This window comes from Vulpes lagopus, chromosome 3 (genome assembly GCF_018345385.1).
Source record: "Vulpes lagopus strain Blue_001 chromosome 3, ASM1834538v1, whole genome shotgun sequence".
In the NCBI taxonomy this organism is placed as follows: domain Eukaryota; kingdom Metazoa; phylum Chordata; class Mammalia; order Carnivora; family Canidae; genus Vulpes; species Vulpes lagopus.
The window spans coordinates 113,320,492-113,338,788 of record NC_054826.1 but is presented as its reverse complement, the minus strand read 5'-3'; the positions used below and the strand labels follow the sequence as shown (position 1 = coordinate 113,338,788).

The window sequence follows — 18,297 nt, the reverse complement described above, 5'->3', positions numbered from 1 at the left end:
ATCTGGGCTTCTATCCCTTAGAACCAAAAACATCTTCACTAATATATAGTCATTGGTGAAATGAAGGTACCACATTGAGCTGAAGATCGAATGACAGACTCCTCTGACCTATACAACAGAAGCCCACACAGGAGTGATTCCAGGGGGTGCCAGTAAGCACCTTGTGTCTCTGAATGTGTGCTTGATGGCCGGGGAGAAGGCCTGTGGCCTCAGACAGCCAAGTCCATGACGTGGCATCTCCCTAAAGATGCCTCCAAGAAAGCAAAGGCTGAGGGATCAGAGATGGACAGCTGCCAGATGTTTTCTTCCTTTCTGCTCCAAACCCCACATAGTGTTCTTTCTTCTGTTCACCATCTAGCCTGAACCTGAATTCCCCACTACCCTCTCTCTGGGGCAGAAACGACCTAAGCTAGAATTTCTGTCTGGTCATTGCTGGAAGGTACAAGTTCTGGCTACTTTTCCATTCTCCCATTCATGCCAAATATTGTTGCTATCTCTCTGTCCATAGGAACAGTACCTGGTATTGGTGTCCCGGTTTACTTCCACTTGGAATTGAATCAGACGGTCTTTAAGATTTTGGGCTCGCTCACAGAGGTCATAATTTAGGGTCATGGTGTCAAGGCAGAACATGGCCAAAGGCACGGTAATGTGCATTGATGCAATTTCATTTCTCCGTTTTTTTATGCTACTGATCCTCTGTAGAAAGGAGCACAGTCAGCAGCTTGATTTGCTTTTAGCCTTCATGCACTTGCCCCCAGCTGCACCCCCCAGCCAGCCGAGTCCAATGCTGACCACAGCAGAGATACTAACAAAATATATTGACTACGTATTGGATTGTCAGCAGCACAAGTCACCAAGATATGAAATAACAAGTGATATTTCCTACCGTCACAAAATCCTCAATTTCATGATTTTCTTTCAGGAACGCAGTGATGTTTTGTTCTGCCATGTTATCCAATAAGTCATCATACTTTTTGTATACGTTTAAGTATCTTCCATAATCGAAGGGTATAAAATCAGACAAGCAAATACAGGTCACCAAATCAGATTAGGAAAAGTAGCAAATGAAGATATAAGATCATAAAAATTAGCCCAAAACAGGAAAGGAAAATATAATATGGCAAAAAGTATACTGAACTGGGAATTCATAGCTTTGGCTTCAAATTCCAATTTTGCCACTTCCTACCTGCATGAACTTAGAGAAGATATTTCTCTTTTACAAAGATCAGTGTCTTACGTGGAAATATATACATTTTTTTTTATTTGGGGCATTTTTATTTTTATTTATTTATTTTTAATTTATTATTTATTGGTGTTCAGTTTACCAACATACAGAATAACACCCAGTGCTCATCCCATCAAGTGCCCCCCCTCAGTGCCCCTCACCCAATCACCCCCACCCCTCGCCCACCTCCCTTTCCACCACCCCTTGTTCGTTTCCCAGAGTTAGGAGTCTTTCATGTTCTGTCTCCCTTTCTGATATTTCCCACTCATTTTTTCTTCTTTCTCCTTTATTCCCTTTCACTATTTTTTTTATATTCCCCAAATGAATGAAACCATATAATGTTTGTCCTTCTCTGATTGACTTATTTCACTCAGCATAATACCCTCCAGTTCCATCCATGTCTAAGCAAATGGTGGGTATTTGTCATTTCTAATGGCTGAGTAATATTCAATTGTATACATAAACCTTAAGTGGAAATATTAACACCTCAAAGGATTGTTGTAAGGCTTACCTATAATAGTGTACATATAAAGCATTGAATAAAGTGTTTGATATACAGTCAATATGTAATAAACATTAGTTCCTCTCCCTTCTTCCAGCTCTAAAATTCTATGACTAAGTTTTAAGATGAAAATTTGGAACTAATGAATCTAAAATCTTGTGGATAAAATTAAGTTTTCCTGTCTTATTAGATCATGCAAAAATGGCTGGACAGATTTCTCCCAAATGGAGGATGTATCTGGGATGCTATAACTTAAAAAAAATTTTGAATTAGGGGCATATGGCTGGCTTCGTCTGTGGAGCATAGACTCTGCATCTCAGGATTGTGAGTTTGAGCCTCACATTGGGTATAGAGATTACTTAAAAATAAAGTAATCTGGGATGCCTGGGTGGCTCAGCGGTTAAGTGTCTGACTTCCAGCTCAGGGCGTGATGCTGGAGTCCTGGGGATCGAGTCCCACATCGGGCTCCCCGCATGGAGCCTGCTTCTCCCTCTGCCTATGTCTCTGTTTCTCTCTCTGTGTGTGTCTCTCATGAATAAATAAATAAAATCTTAAAAAAAATAAAGTAATTTATTTTTTACTTTTTTAGGGGTACCTGGGTGGCTCAGTTCGTTAAGGGACTGTCTTTGGCTCAGGTCATGATTCCAGGGTCCTGGGGTCAAGCCCTGTATCAGGCTCCCTGCTTAGTGGGGAACCTACTTCTCCCTCTCCTACTCCCCCTGCTTGTGCTCTCTGTCAAATAAATTAATAAAATGCTTTTTAAAAAATAAAGTCTTTCTAAAAAGTTTGAATGAAAATAAAGATGACATGAGGGCACCTGGCTGGCTTAGTAGGGCAGTGACTCTTGATCTTGAGGTCATTAGTTCATGCCCCATGATGGAGCCTACTTAAAAAAATTAAAATAATAAGAAATAAAGTAAAATAATAAAATAAAACAAAATAATAAATAAAATAATGCTTAACTATGGAGTAAGCAAAATTAGTTTTGTAGGACCCAGTGGTACACTTCTAGGAATTGGCCAATACTTCAGAGATTCTAAAACTGAGACATAGTATGAGGAGCAGTCAGCCCAAAAAGACAAACTATGTGTCAGACTCCAAAAACAGGAAACAGAGGTTTCAAATAGATGCCCCCACATCAAATTCATAAGGACATAGCTTCCAAATCTGAGTCTATGATTTTCAGACTAGATTTGAGTAGTTCTCAACTGGGGGTGATCTGACCACTCAGGGGTCATTTGGGTATAGGTCAGGGATGCTGCTAAACATCCTACCATGTACAGCAGCTCCTCACAATCCAGAGTTTTCTGGTCTAATATGTAGACAGAGCTGCCTTGAAGAAACCCATGTATTCTGGTTTGCCTGGGATCACCCAGATTTATTTGTTGTGCCATGGCAATTGTTAATAAAGCCTTCTTCAGGGATGCCTGGGTGGCTCAGCAGTTTGCCTTTGGCTTAGGGCATGAACCCAGAGTCCTGGGATCGAGTCCCACGTTGGGCTCCCTGCATGGAGCCTGCTTCTCCCTCTGCCTATGTCTCTGTCTCTCTTATGAATAAATAAATAAAATCTTTTAAAAAGTTAAAAAAAATAAAGCCTTCTTCACTCTCAAAGTGTCTCAGTTTGGAAGCTGTATTATCTGATTACCCTAAACTAGGGACTGCTCACATGAGCAACTGTGAGATATTCTACAGTACAATAATTAAGGAGCATTCAGATAACTAGTCCTCAATCCCCTTTCTTTAATTCTCAAGTCCAAAAAGCTCTGAAAACAGAAAGCCACTTCAAAATTCATTTGATAGCAAAAGCTGGTCTAAATTAATATGAGGCTACTTGGCTGAATATTCATACTTTTCACTGTAGAAATATCAATACATTTAATTAAGGGGTGCTTTCTGAGGTCTTGTTGAAACTGGATCATAATATATGATATATACTTTTATACATTGTATAAAAAGTATATTGTATACTTGTATACAATTGTATACATTGTATAAAAGTATACATTGTATAAAAGTATATTGTTACTTTTCTAAAATCCAGAAATTTCTAAATACCAAAACCTATCCGGCCTCACAGCCTTCAGACAATGGAGGTGGACCTGTAACTAAGTTTGAATTCTTGTTCTTCTATGTATTTGCTGTATATTGTTGGGAAAGCTTCCTCACCTGTAAAGTGGAGATAAAGAGTAATACCTATGTAAGTAGTGGGCTATTCTCACTATGTATGCATTTCTGATATGTGGGAACAGTGATTGTAAATTGATGACAAACAAATCCATAACAAAATGGCTTAAGTTACAACTAAACCTACTTACTTGCGGGGTCCAACTTGATTCTTCTGAAATACCTCAAAGGTTTGATCCACAAAATCAGAAACTAGTTTTTCTTCAGTGTTAACGGTTCCAAGAATCAGATTATAGCCTCTCAACTCTGGGAACAGGACAGATTCCACCTAAAGAATAGAAATTGTTTTGGTGTCACAAGACAGCCACACAACATTAAGAAAGGAAATGGCACCAAAATGTAAAATCTTTTGCAATAGACACATTTCCAGGGACACCAGTTTACATTTTCACTCTTTTCCCTCTTGGATAGCACCAGAATCACCCTTCTGTTCCCTTGACCTCTCTCCTCTCCCTCTTTTTGGGTTAATCATCTTTCCCTTCATTGAACTTTCAAGTCTCTGGTCCATGGAGAGTCCCCACGAACCTCAGGTAGGATGCGAGGTTTCCCTGCTTAAAGTAGAATGTGACCTGAGCCGAAGGCAGATGCTTAAATGACTGAGCCACCCAGGTGCCCCTCAGGTTCTTTAACTTCTTAATGGCATATGTGTGTCCCTGAGAAATGTTCTCATTTGTATGACTCATGAAGACGGCCAAGTCCCTGCTGGGGACCCACTGCCCTCCTTACTGAGAAAGTTAAGTGATTGGTCCCAGAAAAGACTGTCAGAGTGCTCTACTTAGTTACAGTAGTTATGTACCATGGATGAAAATGTACTGATTTAGAAAAGGGGAAAAGCTAATGCAAATAGTCTGTGTCCTCCCTCTTTGGACAATCCAAAGGTTTTTAAGCCAGTGGAGGAATAATTTCTTTGCTGTGGCCACACTGCAGACAGTGGTTGAAAGCAAAGAAATGGAGGATCTGGCATTGGTCAAGTATACAGATGAAATGGTTTAGGGACACATAATTGGCATATCCAGACCATGCAAGAGATTACATGTGGGCAGCATAAGGGATTGTTTCTTGAGAAGAAGTCGTCAGTTGAGAGAGAAAGTAAAACCTTTTACTGTCCTTTAAATGTGGCTGGTTCTCCCATGCCCTGTAGAGTAGTCTGTAAAACTAAACAGAGATCAATGGTGCCTTTTCCAGGTAATCATGGTTACCATCTGCTGATCTCCCTGGTTCTCTAGTTCCTGACTTCCTGGTCTTGTCATCACCCTTAGTGCTCACACCTACACACTTCTCCAAGTTCAGGATTTCCCTGGCACTTAGAGTGAGAAAATTCTCCCATCAGGAGAGAGACTGGCCTAAGTAGACCCCTTCCATAATAATGTATGTGTGTATGTGTGTGTGTATTTCTGATTATGAAAGTAATGCATTGACATGGCTGCTAATGCTGATTTAAATTTTCCTTATTGCATCTTTAGTTTTAGAAAACCCTTAGTTCACCCCACTTCATTGTATTTATGCCTCTCATTCACCTCTTTTCATTTCAATCAGTATTGTAGCATCCATGTCTCAATTTACTAAGACAAGTATTTTCTAATATTTACTTTGGTTTCCTTTACTTTGGTAACCTTTTCATAAACAGGCTTCCCTTCTGTACCTTGAAACTGTTATTTTTAAATGTGGGGGGTACCTGGCTGGCTCAGTCAGTGGAGCATAGGATTCTTGACCTCAGGATTGTGAGTTCGAGCCCCACATCGGGTGTAGAGATTAATTAAAAATAAAATCTTAGGGCAGCCCAGGTGCCCCAGTGGTTTAGCACCGCCTTCAGCCCAGGGTGTGGTCCTGGAGACCTGGGATGGAGACCCACATCGGGCTCCCTGCATAGATCCTGCTTCTCCCTTCTAACTGTGTCTCTGCCTCTCTCTCTCTCTGTCTGTGTCTCTCATGAATAAATAAATAAAATCTTAAAAAAAAATCTTAAAAATAAATAAATAAAGGGATACCTGGATGGTTAAGCATCTGACTTGAGCTCTGGTCATGAACTCAGGGTCCTGGGATTGAAGCCTGCGTTGGGCTCCATACTCAGCAGGGAGCCTGCTTCTCCCTCTCCCTTTGCTCCTAACCCCACTCATGTTCTATCCCTCACCCTTGCTCAAATAAATAAAATCTTTAAATAAAGTAAAATTAAAATAAAATTTAACCATAAAAAAAGCAGGTCTGCTAAGGGTTGGGGCTACTGTCTACCTGTTGCTGTTCTTAGATTTTTTTTTTAAGATTTTATTTATTTACTCATGAAACACACACACACACACAGAGAGAGAGAGAGAGAGAGAGAGAGAGAGAGAGGCAGAGACACAGGCAGAAGCAGGCTCCACGCAGAGAGCCCGATGCAGGACTTGATCCCGGGACTCCAGGATCATGCCCCGGGCCGAAGGCGGCGCTAAACCGCTGAGCCACCCAGGCTGCCCCTGTTCTTAGATATTCTTATTAGATATTCAACCCGAGGGGCTATTTTTTTTTTAAAGTTTCAATATCCAATTCAGAGATAAAATAGTCTATGGGGTTTGAGGCATGAATCGGTGCTGTGGGCATCTCTAGATGGAGAATACTGAACCTAGGCTGCTTTTTCTCATAACCTGATAAAGTGCCATTGGCATTCACTTGGGTCTAGGTTTCAAACCTGGTATACACTATGACCTGTGATTATATCTCCTTGTCATTACAATCCACTAAATCTACTACCATCCCTGCTGATGTTTGCTGGAACAGCCACATGAGTGAGCTCTGGGCTCTCCCAGCCCAGCTGCTTACAAATATTGCTGTGAAAGAGAACTTGAGTGGTATGTACTTTATCTGTCCCCAAGACCCACACTTATCCTTCCAAATTATAGGGTCTCTTCTTTCATTTCCTTCCTAGGAAGGAAATTCTACAATATTGATTGTAGAAGAGTTACCCACTGTTTCTTTCCCCTCTGCACACCCAGTTTCTTGTTAACCAGGCTTGGTTGGATTTGAAACCTCAAATTTAGAGTTATCTGGTGAGACGGACTGTAGCATTTGGCCTCATATGCTGCTCTACAGCCCCCAAATCTAATCTTGAGCTTTTAGAATCCTATAAGTATAAGTATAAGTACAAGTATAAGTATAAGTATAAGACTGCAAGGAGAAGAGTACTTAAGAGCATCTAAGCATTACACATAATTGCTGGGAAGGGAGGGAGGAGGAGAAAGAGAGAAAAACACCCCACAGTTCCCTTCCCTACGTGGCGCTGGGCACTGGTCTTCTTGACACATCGACCATCCAGAGGGAAATAGAAGATAGAGCACGAGAGAGTCACACTCATGTGGGTGATCCTGGCCAGCAATAAAAGTCTGCTAAGTGTCTGGAATATGATTAGCAATGCCACCTAGGAAAGGAAACTGGAAGGGGTTTGGACCAGGAAGGGAAGCTTTAATTTTTCCCTTTGATGCCTTCAGTGGTTAAACAAACTAAATTAGATATCGTTTTATGAAGATTCTTGGTGAGTTCATGGCACTGCTCCATTGTGCAATCAACCTAAGTTGGATATGGCTTGGGACACATCTGCCCCTTTGAAGTTGGATCATGGCCGGCCAGGGTGGGGAGGAAATCTACTTGCTCACAAAGGTTTCCTTTTTTGTAAAGATTTTTTTATTTATTCACGAGAGACACAGAGAGAGGTGCAGAGATATACAAAGAGGGAGGAGAAGCAGACTCCATGTAGAGAGCCTGATGTAGGACTCAATACCAGGACCCCGGGATCATGCCCCAAGCCAAAGGCAAGAAGCTCAACTGCTGAGCCACCCAGGCATTCCTCACAAAGTAATTCTTAATTATGCTCTTATTAAAAGCATAATTCTTGGGATATCTGGGTGGCTCAGTCAGTTAAGCATCCAACTCTTGATTTTGGCTCAGGTCATGATCTCAGGGTCCTGGGATTGAGCCCCATGTCAGGCTCCACACTCAACAGTGAGTCTGCTTGAGATTCTTTCCTTCTCCCCTGCCCCTCCCCCTGCTTGCTCTCTTCTCGCTCTCAAATAAATAAATGAATCTTTAAAAAAAAAATAAAAGCACAGTTCTCAAATGCATGGACATTTCTTTATGGCCCAAGTTTCTTTTCTGGAGTCAAGGGGGGAGTATATTCAGCATTTATCTCCCAAAGTAAAACTCCTCTAACTAAATACCTTGTAAAAACAGCCATTTTAAATATATTTTATTCAATAAGTAAATAAAACTATAAACAAATGATTCAGTTGATACTATACCTTGGGGATCTCTCTAGAGTTCTTAATAATTTCCAAGAAAGAGTTGTGTATTAATTCCCAGCAATCATCAAAAGATGGATTAAAGACAATAATGGGTTCAATGACTTCAAGTTTTATTGTGATTAGCTGAGGTAGGAAGAACTCCATCTCTTGGTAGGGCTCCTCAAAATCATTTCCATCCTTTAGGAGATATAAGACATGGTGGCTGTCACAAGGTGGGGCCTTCCAGAATCAAAGGAGTGAATTTTATCCATTCACAGTACGACATGAACACCAGAAGTGGAAATGTGGAGTCCCATATACTGTTTATGTTCAAGTAAGGTCTAGGTATGGCTTAGCCCACCCTGACCTCATCCACTCCCCCTTCCCCAAAGCTTTTATTCACTATGCTTACTTTGCTTAGAAATTCTTGCATTAGTATTTTCAAATCTTTTTATCCTTCAAAATTCAGCTAAAAATTCCCTCCTCTTGGAAGCCTCCCTATTCTCCAGCAAGATACCAATCTCTTCTACTTCTGAACTTCTGAATTTCCATTCCTTCATGATATTTTATCTTTCTCTCTTGCAGATATTTATATGTATATTTTATCTTCTCTACTCTAGCCTCGAGGGCAGGATATGTGTCTGATCCCTCCAAAATATCCAAGGCAGCATTTAATACATACTTGGTGCTCAATAAAAATTTGTTGACAGAATCCAAAAGCATCAATAGTTATCTATATGCCTCAGAAGGAGCTTGCTAATGAGTTAATAGTCTATTTTAAACACTTAAAATGTCAACATTCCTACAACAGAAATATTGACATGTACAATTTCCTATCAGGCTAGTAACATAAGTTATTTCTCATAAACTACACTGCCTAACAAAATTGTCATAGCACAGCTGTAAAGTACTTGTTTAAGTCAATTATGTTAGACATTTCCAGATCTGTTTGAGGATGATTGATAAACATTTGCTGCATAGCTATCATGTATCAAATACCCAGAAATTTCCCCTTTTTTCCCTTTGTATGGAATTTTAGAGTGAGATTTGTTCCTACATCTGAGTCTCTTCTGCTTAGCAAAGTAGATGACTACAGTGACATCTATAGATTGGTTCTTGTTAGAAAGCTAACATCAGAGTCTAAATTCAGTAGCATTGGCTTCTATATTTTTTTGAGCAAAAGGTCAATTGTTCATCTTTACTTCATTTGGAAAAATACTTAGAATTTAACCTTTTATAACAAGGTAATTTTATATTTTTATTACTCTTTTTTAAGGTAAAATGTGCACATGGCATAAAATCCAAACGAATCTTCCTTGATCCTTAGGCTATCTAAGTTTAGGGAATGCTACTATGTTTTGAAAACATAACATAGGACTTAGTATTTTTAGCTTTTATTTTGACTTCACTGTAGTCGTTTCATGCAGAAAGTTATTTATTAGGTCAACAAAGCCTTTTGTTTTCAGGGATGCCCCTTTCAAAGAACAAAAAGTCAATATATGCAATGATATACACAACACTCCCTAAATATCAAGCCAAAGACTGATAATAAAACTTTTCAACTCCTTTCTTTAACAGAGAGGATAAAGAAGTGACCTGTTTCCTTCCTATAAGGGGTATGAATTCCATTTTACTCAATCTTTCTTTAAATTTTCTTAGCAACTTCTTATCAACTTCCCCACTTCCAGAGAACTTGGCCAATTCAGTAGTAGTTAATTAACTCAGGAAAGCTTGCTGGGATTCACAGAAATCATTTTAATGAGCATATAATGATCTGATATATGTGATAGTCAAGAATTTTTTTACTTTTTATCCTGGCTTACAGCTGAGAACCAATGTAACAGAATTCTGATGGTCTCAGTTGTTTTCCCCTCAAAAGGGCCTACTGCTGGTCCCCTACATACCTTGTGTATCATGAAAAAGGACATGAGGTCCTCAAGAGACTTAATAACCAAGTCCCTCAGCTGGAGTGACATGAAAGAAGCAATGGAAGCAAAATATTCCTCAATGTTATGAGAAGAGTCATAGTCACTCTTGGGAGCAAAATGGACCCACTGCTCCTTCTTTGAGACAAAAAGCTGGGCACAGGTAGGGATCCACCTGTAAAGACAGGAGGGCATCCGAGTAAGAAGCTTTTCTGAGCTTGGACAAGTCCGATCAGACATTCCCCACTCTCTGTTGACCAGAAAGATGGCTCAGTTCCCATTAAGCAGCTTTCCAAATTGGTACTTTCATAACCCTGGCCACCCGACCTGTAAACACCTCTTTGCTGGAAAGAAAGAAATAAGATATGAATTGAGGTACTACTCTTCCATTAGCATACTCAAATACACAAGGGATACTGGTGGCATGTCCTGCTCTAAGAGTCTCTGCTTTCTTCACTATAATCAGAGGTTGTGGTAAAAGGGCATAAGGAACTGGGATGTTCTGTCCAATTTCTCTCCTTGACAAATGCCTGGCCTCTGATTCAGACTTAATAGGGAGAAAGAGAGAGAGAAGAGAAAAAGAAGAAAACATAAGAAGGGAAACTCCAATGTGACAGTAGCTGCTCAGAAGTTGGTCCTAGAAATAAGAAAAGCAGAAGCAGAAATGGATGCCTCCTTATTCTTTCTTCCTACTTCCCTCGATTCCTAATTCCCAGTGGAAACCTATCCTATCTTTTTCATCCTATCACATCTCTTTTCTGAATGCTAGAAAAGTACTAGGAATAGCCATAGTTGTAAAGATAAAAACTAGGATATTTATTGAGCAGCTACTATGTGCCAACAGTTCATATGCATTGTCTCTGATAATAAAAACCCACTGGTGGGTATTACCACCATAAGGGGATTTCTCTGGCTTTGGACACAGTCCTGCACACATTTGCAAAAGACAAAGGAATCATCTCAGTTTTGAAAGCTCCCTAACTCTGGAATATTGCAGTTGTTTATCTGGGCCACCTGAACATAAATCACTCAAATGCACTGTCAGGTATCTATCACAGTCTAACAGACTTCAGAAGGGAAGGGAAGTGGTAACTCCAATAACGAATGGTAATGAGAGTTTCAAAAAGGCAGAAGGAGACTAGGAGTGAGGGCTGAAGAAGAGTGGACATGGCGAGACACAAAGACTGTCTGGGGATAGAAAGTGCAAAGAAGGGGACAGAGAAAGAGGCCAGTGGGAAGTCAGTAAACTGCAACCTCCAGGCTGGAAACCAGTTTTCACTCCAGAAACACTCTCACTCCAGAGAGTTTATGATACTGTGATTCAGTACGATTCTGAGGCCAGATACTGACTTGTTGAGAAGGATTTGGCGTGCTTCCATGCAGTGTTTCTGGATCACATCCCAATATTCATGAGGCAGCAGAGGCAACTTTCCTGCCAGTAATTCTGCTGTTCGAACAAACCTGAGGTCTCGAAATCTGCCAAAAGAGAGGGAGAAATGTCCTGGGCTGCAAAGATACTTACAAATAAATTCTAAGGGCACCTGGGTGGCTTGGTTAAGCATGTCTTCAGCTCAGGTCATGATTCAAAGGCCCTGGGATCAAGCCCTATGTCAGGGCTCCCTGTTCTGTGGGGAGCCTGCTTCTCCTGCTCCTTCTGCCTGCCACTCCCTCTGCTTGTGCTCTCTCTCTCTGTCAAATAATTAAATAAAATCTTTTTTTAAAACATGAATTCTGTAAGATGGGTTCAAAGGGCATATATCCTTATTTTTCAAGGAGAGTAAAACTGTATCTGAAAAATCTGGGAGTCTGAGGAGGGAGTAGAAAGTCCACAGGAACCTGCAAAGAGCAGATAGATGAACCAACTCAACTGTTATTTGTTGAGCCTTCCTATGTGTTCTACTCTGGGTAACACATCTGGGGAGTGGGGTTTTGGCACCAACCTGGTATTTGCCTGGCCGGGACCTAGAATATCAAATGGACAAATCAATGTTCTTTAACGTGAAGACAGAGAAGATAGGTCAAGAGAAGCAACACCTTCATGATCAAGTAGGTTCCATCTAATCCTTAGTGTGGCCCTTGAGTGAGCCACTCAGGACAACTTGGAGGACTGCTTTGGTCTAAACAAACAAACAAAAAAACCCTCCATAGACCTACCTGCAATGGCTGGCAGGCTCACCAACACACACACAGTATCCTGTAGGCACAGTGCCTTACACAAAGCAGACACATGAAAAATATATGTGGAATGAACACATGAATCTCCTTCCACTGTCTCCTATGAGGCTCTTATCTTCTCCCATTTCTCTCAGATCAATGGATGTGTTGCTCTTTATCATGTCCCCTGAGGCCTCTTTTAGCTTAGAGAGCCACCATATCTTTTTCTGATGTCTATTCCATTCATTTATAAGTCAGTCTTTTAAATCATCACTATCTTTCACTTCCTCAACTAGATCTTTGCTCACTTTTTCAGCTTGTCTCATTTCTTACTTTTCATTTTCATTGGAATGACCTCTAGGACACTTCTCATCCTTCTTAAATCCCACAGCCTCCATTTTTATTCCTTCTTGGTGAAGGTAGTTAAATTAGTCCCCATCTTGTCTGGCCAGTCACAAAGCACTGTTAAGAAGGAAGGATAGAACCCAAGACCTCCCTCACCACACATTTGATATCCAACCTGAGTATGGCCCTGTTGCCATCTGGCAATTAAGTTACTTATCTTCAGTCCTAACAGACTTCCTGCAGTGGCTCTTCAAACCACAATTCTCATTCTGGCCTCCAAGTCCCTCACCCTTCACTAATTACTAGGTGACTTCTTAGAATTTTTTAAATTAAAATCAAGCAGGTCACAGAGAAAAGCTGTCTGTATCATTTCCTTAACAAATCTTTTGTGGTATTGTTGCTATTGTTGTTCAACTGACAAAAATCTTCTAAATGGTTTTGGTTCACTTTTGCTTTTGTTGCCTATATAATCTTTAAGGAACTCCTAAAAGCAAGTGGTAAGAATACTATCTTTTCAGAATCTATAGGTTCAATAACTTGCCATCTTCACTACATGATCAAATTAAATGCACATATACATCTTCTTAGCAGTGAGAATTTGGCAAATTTTACCATCTCTGAAATGGTAGTTTCTAGTTTATTTTTTGAGGCCATAAACATGCTTATAGTTATAGTGGTACCTTCATTTATGGAACAACTATTATATGCCAAAACTGTTATAGCAACTCATCCAACAAATCCCACGAGGTAAGTATTATTATTATTATTATTCCCATTTTACATACATACATATAATACCCATATAAAAAAACAGGGATCTAGGGAGATTAACTATTCATTATTGACAAAGCAAGAACCAGAACCCAGGTAGTATAGTTTGAGAGCCCATTCTATAAATTATTACACTATATACTTCTGCCTTATTAGAAGATGACCTTTTTTTTTCAGTGTCCTGACTGGCACCCCCAATGAGTTAGAAAACTGAATTCAATCCAAAGAAGGGAATGTGCTTATTTCATATTATTGGTCAGTTCCAGGCTAGCTTGACTTCCCCCTCAATTCCCTCTGAAAATATAGGTACAACTAAGAATGTGATAAACAAGTAAGTTCTCTAAGAAACAGGGCTCCCTTAAGACTAAACACATTCAAAGCTACAGAGCCTCCCCAAAATAAAATGTCTGAGCTACTGGTAAGTTCAACCAATCAAAATTAAATAAGCATATTTGCCTTTGGATTTTTTTTTTTAAGATTTTATTTATTCATTCATGAGAGACACAGAGAGAGAGAGGCAGAGACACAGGCAGAGGGAGAAGCAGTCTCCCTGTGGGGAGCCTGATTTGGGGCTTGATCCCAGGACCCCGGGATCACACCCTGAGCCAAAGGCAGATGCTCAACTACTGAGCCACCCAGGCATCCCTGGCTTTAGATTTTCTAATAAAAACTCAGATGGTGGTAGTTCATCATGTCATCAGCCTGACTTTTCATTGAACTTGGGTGGACTTAGTCTCCCACCAGGATTTACACCTCACTTTATGGAACTCCCAAAATGACACTCTCTTCTCTGCAGCTGATGAATGAATAAACTAAACATGGTGCAGCCATGCAGTGGAGTAATATTCAGCTGCAGAAAGGAACAAAATACTGATACATTTTCAATGTCAGATGAACCTTGAAAACATGATACTAAGCAAAAAACAGCCAGACAGGAAAGGTCATAGTGTATGATTCCATTTATATGAAATGTTTGGAATAGGTTAAATCTGTCCAGACAGAAACCAGACTCATGGTTTCCAGGGGCTGAGTAGAAGGCAGAAGGGGGTGGGTGGGAGGAGACTGCTAATGGATACAACATTTCTTTTTGGGATGATGAAAATATTCTTGAATGACGGAGTGGTGAGAGTTGTACAAATATATACTTAGTACAAATATGTATCAAGAACTGTGGCACTGCGCACTTAAGAAGGGTGAATTTTATGGTGTGTGGATTATACCTCAATTTAGAAAAATGAAAGAAAAAAAAAGTGGCTCCTGTATCCTCTAAACTCCTCCACTTGCTGTGGCCAATTTAGTCACTCATGAACATAACTGAGACCACTACTTGCCATCCCTGTGCTGGCATGGAGTTACCTGAGGAACCCTAGGTCCCCCTCTATCTGGATGTCCAAGGCTTGTCAACTCTGACAGGTCCTCCCTGAATGCAGTCTGTTCAAGAGCTCATCTTGCAGGCACCTGGGTGGCTCTGTGATTGAACATCTGCCTTTGGCTCAGGTCATGATCTCATGACCTGAATGGGGCTCCCCGCAGGGATCCTGCTTCTCCCTCTGCCTGTGTCTCTGCCTCTCTCTCTCTCTCTCTCTCTGTCTGTCTCTCATGAATAAATAAATAAAACCTTAAAAAAAAAAAAACAACAAAAAACAGATCTGGGCCTAAGCAGGCTGGCTCCAAGTCTGCTCTGTTCCAGGATGAGCCAGGACTTCAAGATAGGTGCTAGGTATCATGGGAGCACAAAGAAGGGTCATTTCACTGCCCGGAGAGCTGTCACTCACAGTTCATATGCACTTTGGGTCTAGGATTTTCGTCATTTCCCTTCAAGGGCAGGGCTACTCACACTGTGCCCAACCTAAAATATTGTCTTTTGTGTGCAAACAATAAAGAAAGGCAAAGAAAAGGGTGGGAAGAAACTTCTTACTCGGCAAACCACAGTTCTTTCAGGCTAAGCATCATGGGGTTCACAGTGTGCAGATGCTCCTCATTCCACTTCTTGGCGTTCCTGTAGACACAGTGCCAGGGCACAGGGGCCCGGATCACTCTTTGAGGAAACACGTGGGGAATGTTCTTGATGAAGAGTCTTTCTCGCTCTGTTGGGTCCATGAGGATGTAATCAACTAAGTAACCAACAGAGCACACACTTTGTTAGTAACTAGGGACCTTGGACACTGTGCTCTTAGCTGCAGTACTTAGAATTAAATGAGCCTCTGACTATTTACACTGATAATACCCATGATGTTGATAATCCTCTGGATATAATTAAATTGGGGAAGCTCTACTCTGTTGGTTTGTTTTCTTTCTGAAGAAATTTCAAGGAGAAGGAGGAGTGTAACTTCACAGTCTAAGGCTTAGAACCTGGAGTTGAGCCCAAATGAGGATATCTAGCATCATGCATGACAATGAAATCACTATTTGCTGATACCTCATTAATCATTAATTGATTTCCCACACCTAAGCAGTCACACAAAAAATTCAACATAACAGATGACACCAGATACTTAGAAATGGAAATTTAGGGGTGCCTGGGTAGTGCAGTCAGTTAAATATCTGACTCTTCGTTTCAGCTCAGGTCTGATCCTGGGGTTGTGGGATCAAGCCCCACATTGGGCTTTGTACTTAGCATGGAGTCCACTTGGGTTTCTCTCTCCCTCTTCCTCTGCCCCTCCCTCTTGCTCCTTCTAAAATAAATAAATAAATCTTAGGAAAAAAAAGAAATGGAAATTTAGAAACAAAATATTTCACATACTCAGGAAAGAAAGATTGGTAAAAGCTTCAGAGGAAGTGACATTTGAGCTGGATTGTGAAGAATGAGTAGGAATTTGTAGACAAGATAGGAAAGGAAGAGCATAGGGGTCAGAAGGAACAGCATGTAATGAAGTGCAGTTGTATAACTTTTGTAAAGCATGCTCAAGGTGCTGTGAGTTACTTTGTGGTAGAAATATTAGATGTAAGTGGTAGAGTTCAAGGTGATAAGACTGCAGAAGTCAGTTGAGGCTGGAATTTGAAGGACTTTACATGTTTATGATTTTTCTATCCTAGAGTAGACAAGAAAGTTATTGGGGGGACATCTGGATGGCTCAGTGGTTGAGCATCTGTCTTTGGCTCAGGTCATGATCCTGGGGTCCTGGCATCGAGTCCCACATTGGGTTCCCCACAGGGAGCCTGCTTCTCCCTCTGTCTATGTCTCTGCCTTTCTCTGTGTGTCTCTTATGAATAAATAAATAAAATATTTTTTAAAAAAGAAAGTTAATTAGGAAATTAAAAATAACTAGACATCTTGGTAAAGACAGCTATTCTGCAGATAAAATAGAAAGGTAAGGAACTCATATGATCACCTCTCCTCTTTGATGCATTTCTCACATTACTCACCATCATTAAGTATTTCCCAATGACCTACTGTGTGTACAAGACACAGGCCTAAGGATGAAGGGGAGCTAGAATCAATAACACGTCCTTTACCATCGAAGAACTAACAGTCTAATAGGAGGGCCAAGACCCATAAGAAATGAAAAGACAATGCCAGTGTTATATAACAGAGGAGAATTATGGCCCAGGAGACGTTCCAAAGCAGGTTGAGTTGAAAGTAGAGACAGGAAGGACCACTGAGGGCTGCAGAGAAAAAAAAAATACTTAAGAGGCAGGTCTTGAGCTAGATTTTAAAACCTGAATAGACCCTTACTATTCCTAGTGTTGCCCTGGGGTAAGCAGCATCCATATCTCTTGGGAGCTTGTTAGAAATGAAGACTCTCAGACCCACTCCAGATTTGTCTAATCAGAATCTGCATTTTTCACAAGATCCTCAAGTTATACGGATGCACATCGAAGTGCAGGAAGTGCTAGCGTTGACATCAGTGATGTACAGGAGAGCATGTGAATGAAAAGGATGTTTTTGGCATTTTTTAGAGGAACCAGGGTGGACTGATAGAGGAAGAAGGCGCTCTCCACAAAGGAACCCCTTGCCCCATTTACACCCAGCCTTACCGATGCTTTTCATGAGGCTACTGTAGTAGTCATTTTCCTTCTCCTTCACCAGAAGGATCACCAGGGGTTCCAGGAAGGGACTTGTCAGCAGCGTGTTAGAAATCAGCTTTGAAATCCGATGCATCACTTCCTCCTCTTCGGGGGCAATCATGTCTTTTCGGATCCCGTTGGTCAAATAGTAATAGTACCTCTTCCATAAACAAACCACCAGCAAGACAATGACTGTGATTGGTGAACTGTGTCCACCTGCCCACATCTGTTAGCCTCCAGGGTACTCTGTTCACACCCCACCCATCCCTACCCTTTACTCCTTTCAATCGGGTTTCCTGGGGCCCATCACCACATACTCACTGCAGTGTGATGGTGGGCAATTCCCCTTGACTCTGTGGGATTCAACCAGAGCCAGAGATTTTGGTGGGGTAGAAGGATGGGCTTGTCAAATGCCATGCAGATAGGAACAGGGGGATGAGTACTAGGCCAGGACAGAGGGAATCTATCTGCTGAACTTTAAGACGATGATTAACAAGATCCTCCAATGGACTCAGTAATTCACCCTCCTCAACAACAATGATGGCCTACAAAGCCCTTGGATCCTGTGGCTTGTAGCTGCCAGTGAGAATTACCCAAAAGTCCAATAACCCAAAAGTGAGACTTATGGTACTTCTAATCTGACCATGGGTTTCCGAGTTTAGAAAAGCAACACAAACACACAAATTGAACAAAAATGGCCAGTGTGACCTGGTGACTTCAGGAAGTTTTGTTTATTTAGGGCGCTAAGCTGCTGTAAGGCTGGTTAGCTCTAGGAACGAATACTTTAAGATAGATGAGAAGCACGAAGCACAGGAAATTAGGTTTGAGCTTTAGTGACAATTGTCTGTGGTCAGAAAAGGCTGAGCTCACCTTTCTCCAAATTTAAATGGGAGCTCCCCATAGAGAAGAAACTTCCAAAGTTCCCTCATTGTA

At 40.9% G+C, this 18,297-nt stretch overlaps 1 protein-coding gene across 1 annotated transcript in view; it reads right to left on the bottom strand.

Annotated features, from left to right (window-relative positions):
• The window catches only part of DNAH3 (dynein axonemal heavy chain 3), a 167,261-nt gene that overhangs the window by 138,628 nt on the left and 10,336 nt on the right, over window positions 1-18,297 (bottom strand). The window contains exons 6-13 of the mRNA XM_041749430.1: window positions 17,335-17,524; window positions 15,275-15,470; window positions 11,437-11,562; window positions 10,066-10,261; window positions 8,180-8,359; window positions 4,043-4,179; window positions 887-992; window positions 518-696 (exon numbers count right to left, since the gene is read on the bottom strand). Coding sequence (XP_041605364.1) covers window positions 518-696; window positions 887-992; window positions 4,043-4,179; window positions 8,180-8,359; window positions 10,066-10,261; window positions 11,437-11,562; window positions 15,275-15,470; window positions 17,335-17,524 — 1,310 coding nt within the window. The remainder of the gene's footprint in view (window positions 1-517; window positions 697-886; window positions 993-4,042; window positions 4,180-8,179; window positions 8,360-10,065; window positions 10,262-11,436; window positions 11,563-15,274; window positions 15,471-17,334; window positions 17,525-18,297) is intronic.